General features: G+C 32.3%; 1 protein-coding gene across 1 annotated transcript; it reads right to left on the bottom strand.

Moving 5' to 3' along the window:
* Positions 1–206: 206 nt before the first annotated feature.
* Positions 207–2,576, bottom strand: LOC113858557 (glutamyl-tRNA reductase 2, chloroplastic-like). Its single transcript, XM_027491248.1, has 3 exons — positions 2,262–2,576; positions 1,697–1,938; positions 207–1,583 (listed from the first exon to the last, which is right to left on the bottom strand). The coding sequence occupies exons 1-3, from the start codon at positions 2,479–2,481 to the stop codon at positions 453–455; spliced, it is 1,593 nt and encodes a 530-aa protein (XP_027347049.1). The 5' UTR covers positions 2,482–2,576; the 3' UTR covers positions 207–452.
* Positions 2,577–3,932: the final 1,356 nt, after the last annotated feature.

Below are 3,932 nucleotides of genomic sequence, written 5' to 3'. Positions count from 1 at the left end.
GTCTAAAGCAAGATTTACATATTGAAACTGAAAGTATTGAGAAAGAAAAGATCGTGGAGGAAGAGAACTAATTAAATAGTGTATTCTGGAATTCTTCAATAATGAAAAATCCAGAATACACTATTTAATTATGTGATTATTCACTATTGAAGAATAACCGGTACTCTTGCAATTATCATGAAAGTATCCTAGAATAATCAGACTCAAAAATATATGCATTGATGTAATTAAAACTACAACAATCATCTGTTGTCAACGACTCTGTATTGAGAACATCTCGAAAAATACATGTGGAATTTGGTTGTGGCGCCGATGTATAGTCACATCAGTATATGTAAAAAACAACTAAAAAGAATTAGCCTCCATTGGGCGTGAATCTACTATATAGTGTAAAAAAAATGGTGAGGGTTGCAGCTGCCCCAAGAATCACATAATTAAATCAATTTAAGAGTTTACTTCTTCTGGGCCCGTCCCATCTTGACTCTGATCTTTTCTTCAATCAAGGATATTTCTGTCTCGAGATCATACATTCTGTTAAGAGCACGCATGTTCTCAAGTACTTCACTCAGACTACGACTACTATTCCTATCACACCTAAGGTGCTGCATAGGACCATGAAGTAGCTTATTCATAATACCTATACTAAGGGAATATATTGCATCTTTATGTTCTTTTGAGACGTCATTACCCATCTTTGACAAACACTTCTCCATCTCAGAGGCTCTGATCCTATCAACATAATCTCTAAACTTCTTGATAGTAGTGACAGTTTCCAGAGAGTCTTTCCAGGCTTCAAATTTATTCAATTCCTCTTGGATAATTCCCCTGGCTTCTGCAGCTTTCTGAAGCCTGTCTTCCTTGTTAGCTGCTACAACTTCCTGCAGATCATCCACATTGTACACAAGGGCAGTCTCCAAATCCGAGACACCTGGTTCCACATTCCTAGGAATTGATATATCAACAAAAAGGCGTCTTCTTTCACCTTGTTTAACTACAGGAAGCATCTGCACATTCTCTTTAGTGAACAATGGGGATTCAGACGCTGTGCTGGTGAAGATCACATCAGCTTCAGCAGCACAAGCTAGCATATCTGAAAGAGGTCTAAACACTATTTCAACATCTTTCAACTCTAGCCGAATGGCATTAACTTTCTCTTCAGTTCTATTAACAACAACCATTCTTCTGCATCCTTTTGCCACCAAATGTTTGATCACAAGCTTCCCCATCTTTCCTGCTCCGACCACTAATACTCTAGCATCAGCAAAGGAAGATTCCGAAAGCTTCATCAGTGCCAGCTCCACAGCAGCAGAGCTGACAGAAACTGATCCAGATGAAATTTTAGTCTCAGTTCGAACCCGCTTTCCAACAGAGATAGCATTCTTGAACAAACCACCGATTTTCTTATCAAAGCCAGCCACTCCCTCTCCAGCTTTCACCACTTGTTTCACCTGAGCAAGAATTTGACCCTCCCCAAGAACAAGAGAGTCAAGCCCAGCCGCTACCTCGAACAGATGCTGCATGGCATCCCTGTTATACAGCAAAATCTGGTGCTTACAAAGCTCTGGTATTGGAACCCCACTTACCTGTTAATTCAAAACAACACAAAAATTAATTTTATTCTCTGCAACAGAATTTTCCTGAAGAAAAATAAGGACATAAAATGATAAAATTCTTGATTTTTGCAAAATATATATACCTTAGACATCCACTCAGTAACCTCTTTGACACCACGGTGCTGAGAGAGAGCCACCACATAGATCTCCATACGGTTACATGTGCTAATAACAGCTGCTTCTTCTATATGGTTCAAGGCACAGAGTTCTGCAATAACCTGAGGCCACTGCGATTCTGGGATCGCAAGTTTCTCACGCATCTCAACCGGAGCCGTATGAATATTAAGCCCTATGGCAATAATGCTACTCTTTTCCCTTGTATATCCTAACACAAACACAACAAAACAACTTCAACTCCACATCCAATAACATAATATTTCTTGTGCTAAAATACTTATTTAGTCCTTATAATTAACACGTTAATTTCTATAAAAATAAAATTCATGTTTCATTATACTTTGATCTCTACTATTTTAACAATATTAGGAACTAAGCATAAGTTATATAAAAACATAGGGATCAAAGCACACATAATTCTTGGTTAAAAAAAACGATTTCGTAAATGAATCTCACTTATATGGATCAAACCTGAATTTTTACAAAAATGTTACGATCAATTCAAATGAAAAAATAATGATGAAGACTCACTGTCGGCGGAGGAAGTCTTGAGCAATTCGAGAGGGGAAGCTTTGGATGCGACAGAGTTTTGGGAGGGGGAATTATTGGAGAGAAGCTGGCACGTGGGGTAGAGAGAGAGGCGAGAGCGAGGGAAGGAGAGTTGAGAAGGCGGTGGGGGAAGGGAACGGGGGCATCGGGCGGAGGAGGGAACGGTGGTGGCGGCGGAGGAGGAACCAGCCACGGCCGCCATGGGAGTTGGTGAAGGAGTGATAATAACGATGGAATGGGAGAAGGTTGTGAAGAATATTTATGATTCCAATGAAATAATATTAATGCGTATTGTTTGACCAAAGAAAAAGCGGAAGCAGATAGATAAATCGATGAGAGATAACATCGTTCGCGTTTTGACCACACGCCCTCACCGACCCATTCTCCAACCACCCTATTGCCTATTGGACTAATCTCCAACACTTTTTCCATCTTATCGCCACTTTCTCTTACTTTACCTTTTCAACTCAACTTCCAAAAACTCATCCACCTCCACACAATCAGGGAATTCCATTTTAAATAACTTGTGTTTAGGAGGATATAATCAAAATTATATATAACTTTTTATTAAAACTATAAGAATAATATCATAAAATTAACATATGAATAATATTAAATATTATACATTTTTCTAAAACATTATTTTTTTACTTTTTTAATATGTATCTTTAAATACATTAAAAATTGTTTAAATAAATAGTCAACTTTTGGATATTATATAAATAATATAAATTAAATTTTTAAATATAAAATTATAAATTCATTCTATAATTATTTTTAAATTTTATAAAATGTATATTTTAAATATTTTTATTATATTAAATAGAATTAAGTTAAAAATATTTAAAATTATGAAATAAAATATAAAAACTTAAATTTAAATGAACATTATTATATATTCATAAAATAAAATTAGAAAATTAATAGATTTATTATTTAAATTTCATGACCCATGCTACATAAGCTTATGTATTGAATAAAATTTTTAAATATTTTAAATTTTTTAAAAATATTCTATCATTACTTGCAACTCTAAAAAATAAATATTTATTTTGTGAATCTTTTTAATAGCAAGCAACTCCTTTTAAAAAAAATAATTTCAAACAAAAATATATTATGCAATAATAATAAACAAATGAAATAAAAATCTTTAATATAATTATTTCATAATTTTTTCTAATATAATTATATTTGATATTATTTAATATGATAAAATTTTGTTATTATATTTTTTATATTTAAATTATAAATATTTTATTTATTTTAAAACAAAATTATTTAATAAAAATATAAATCAACCGGGGCATCACTCAGGAATATTTACTAGCATATGTTGATATTTATATGCGTTTTGAGTTTTTTTACTGTATTACTGTTAATTAATATTTACGTCGTCAAATAAGGACACCTGAGTTTCAATTGATTTACCAATGAGTTTCATTTCAGTTTTTTCTTTTTTTACTTAATAATTACTTTAAAAAAAAGGATACATAATATTTTAAAATATATAATTGTCTCTTATTTTTTATTAAATTAAATAGAAAATCATGAACTAATAAATTATTTTACATGAATGGAATTATGCTTTAAGCATTTAAGAGAAGATAAATAAATCAAATACAGTTATGTATTTTTGTTACAACAATTTTCTAT

The sequence above is a fragment of the Abrus precatorius genome, unplaced genomic scaffold (assembly GCF_003935025.1).
Source record: "Abrus precatorius isolate BTA unplaced genomic scaffold, Abrus_2018 Scaffold2, whole genome shotgun sequence".
Lineage (NCBI taxonomy): Eukaryota > Viridiplantae > Streptophyta > Magnoliopsida > Fabales > Fabaceae > Abrus > Abrus precatorius.
Note: the sequence above shows the minus strand (reverse complement) of the source record. Positions and strands in the feature narration are given on the sequence as shown.

Bases quoted from the DNA above. Each gene is read 5' to 3' on its own strand.
- LOC113858557 (XM_027491248.1), bottom strand. From the start codon at position 2,481: ATGGCGGCCGTGGCTGGTTCCTCCTCCGCCGCCACCACCGTTCCCTCC. The intron at 1,939-2,261 runs GTGAGTCTTCAT...TGTTTGTGTTAG, and splicing joins CAAGACTTCCTCCGCCGACA to GATATACAAGGGAAAAGAGT. The intron at 1,584-1,696 runs GTATATATATTT...TTGAATTAACAG, and splicing joins TTACTGAGTGGATGTCTAAG to GTAAGTGGGGTTCCAATACC.